Source organism: Malania oleifera, chromosome 7 (genome assembly GCF_029873635.1).
Source record: "Malania oleifera isolate guangnan ecotype guangnan chromosome 7, ASM2987363v1, whole genome shotgun sequence".
NCBI lineage: Eukaryota > Viridiplantae > Streptophyta > Magnoliopsida > Santalales > Ximeniaceae > Malania > Malania oleifera.
In genome coordinates, this window is record NC_080423.1 from 74872898 (window position 1) to 74875261 (window position 2364).

Genomic DNA, 2364 nt, shown 5'->3' on the forward strand with positions numbered 1-2364 from the left:
TTCTTAAAAAGAAAGCCCCCTCTAACTCTCCTTACATAAAATGACAAGCAATACACTCTTTTTTCCATGACTTACAAACATATATATGATACCACACAACCGTTGGATTTAGAGACCATCCAACAACTGTGATAAAAGTCACAATAAATAAATAACAGATTTTTTTAACACATTTATTCTTTCATTAATGCTGGTTTCAAAGTTGATTTTTATAATGCTACAATGGGAGTTTGGAATTCTACTGCGGGCTAAGAGTTGGATATAATTTTCTGGTTATCTAAACTTAACATTTCAAGAACGACTATTACTGCAAAATTAGCATGAGTTTCTGCAATTTACTATATACGGAATTAGCATGAGTTTCTGCAATTTACTATATACGAAATTTACTTGAAAGCACACTGAATTTGGAGAATTTAGCCAAGTAGACTATTTTGGATTTGTTGAATGTATTGTAAGGCTAATGTTTTTTCAAACCAAAAAAACATAAATGACATAAAATATATGTTTATATTTTCAAAATTAATATTCTTGAAGACAAACGTATCCAAAAGTAGTGAATGGTTGAAGTTTTGTGTGCAACAATCATTTGTCACAGTTTTTATATAAACTATGTTCGTACTTCTTATTGCTGCTATATATTATTATTATTATTATTATTATTATACAGGAGACCAATGGCAGCAGCCAGGTGTGCGGCACGTGTGAGGAGTCCATGGGCCCCCTGTCAACACCGCGAATCCCCACCACGATCCCCAAGCACAAATGCATAACCCATACGACGCCGTCTCGTCGGCTTTCTCCAACGCTAGCCGCAGCGAATGAAGAGCGGAGGGAGGACTGGAGGAGGAAGAATGGGGCTTGCAAACTAAACGACGTCGACGTCGACGTCGTCGTCGGGATCTCTTTGGGTTAGGGAAGAATCCGAGAGGGAGAGCGTGGTAGGCCCCTGGATTCTTTGCGCCGTCGTGACAACTTCAGCTGGCAGCGATGGAGTGTACGTATTTGCTTCCTCTTCTCTGATCTTTGCGTACGCCTCAAAGAACTCCTTGTTCTCTTTCTCCAACTCCTTCCACACTGCACCCACCCATCCAACACGTGCCCCGACATAACGTTAATTCATGCATATATGTTATCTAGGCATATGCATGCATGCATGTACATACATACATACATACATACATACATACATACATAAATATATATATATATATATATATATATATACATATATATTGGGGTTGACCTGTGGAAGTAATGACGGGCATGATGTTTGCATGCTTAGAAAGAGCTTCCATGCACTCTGCTTGGGTCATCCTCAATATTATGCACTCCTCTATCAGGTGCTGCACCTGCATGTGTTATATTTATGTCACATTTACTTATATGCCCGTTAAGTTAAATACATAAAAGAAGCAATCAAACATCAATATTCAGTCACACACACACAAGTAGAGATATATAGCCTAATTGTAACATAATAAGATAAGTTTAATTAAAAAGGAAAAAAATATTTTTCAGATGAAAGGTGATTTTTTCTTTGCATATTAGATCATATACAAAATTTAAAATTATAAATTCTAATATTCCAAGGCTCTGTGAAGCTACTGATCGATCGACCATATATATGATAAAAAGTAAATAATAATAACAGTAGAGTACTTACCATGCGGATGTACGAAGCAGATGAGGAGTCCCCCATGATGGATCTCAGCTTTCCGGCCTTCTGCTGTCCTGTATCAAATATTTACTCTAAATATTTACTAAAATTAGTATATATTATTTTATGTATATGAAGAAGAGAATGGGGAAATTAAAAAGAAAGAACAGAGGGGGGAGCCAAACGGAGCAGAGTCGGAGGAAGAAAGAAGGTTGAAGACGCAGAAAGAGATACAGATCAAGAGGGAAGGGCTCTTCTTGAAGGTTATATATATTGTAATATATACAATATTAAAGTCTTATTATAATAATATAATAATTACAAATAAATAAAATAAAATAAACAAACGTGACGTCAGGCGTGCAGTGGGGTCAAAGTCCCACGTGGGCTGCGGCTGATGATTGGTTGAGAGAAGATTACGAGGGGATTCCATCGGCTTCTGTTCACCGTCCGGCTACTGTCCCACCCTTCACGTGATCTGTGGGCTCCGCTGCCCCTCTTGACCCACAGTGATTCGGGCCCACGAAACTACGATGCATTAGTGGTTAGATCCATCGAGCCCTTTCCTCGGCGAGATGCACTGGAGAATGGCATGCGGTGCAGTAATAAAAAAATAAAAAAAATTTAATTATTATACGAAATGCTAAACGCTCCTCTCATCCATCACAAAATAATATTAATATATGAACGTCTTAAAATATTTT

General features: G+C 37.5%; 1 protein-coding gene across 1 annotated transcript; it reads right to left on the reverse strand.

Moving 5' to 3' along the window:
* Positions 1–491: 491 nt before the first annotated feature.
* LOC131160141 (uncharacterized) lies at positions 492–1934 on the reverse strand. The gene is made up of 3 exons (XM_058115500.1): positions 1667–1934; positions 1247–1352; positions 492–1077 (listed from the first exon to the last, which is right to left on the reverse strand). The coding sequence occupies exons 1-3, from the start codon at positions 1700–1702 to the stop codon at positions 869–871; spliced, it is 351 nt and encodes a 116-aa protein (XP_057971483.1). The 5' UTR covers positions 1703–1934; the 3' UTR covers positions 492–868.
* Between the last annotated feature and the right edge of the window lie 430 nt (positions 1935–2364).

Bases quoted from the DNA above. Each gene is read 5' to 3' on its own strand.
- LOC131160141 (XM_058115500.1), bottom strand. From the start codon at position 1,702: ATGGGGGACTCCTCATCTGCTTCGTACATCCGCATG. The intron at 1,353-1,666 runs GTAAGTACTCTA...TAACACATGCAG, and splicing joins CTGCTTCGTACATCCGCATG to GTGCAGCACCTGATAGAGGA. The intron at 1,078-1,246 runs GTCAACCCCAAT...GGGTGGGTGCAG, and splicing joins GCCCGTCATTACTTCCACAG to TGTGGAAGGAGTTGGAGAAA.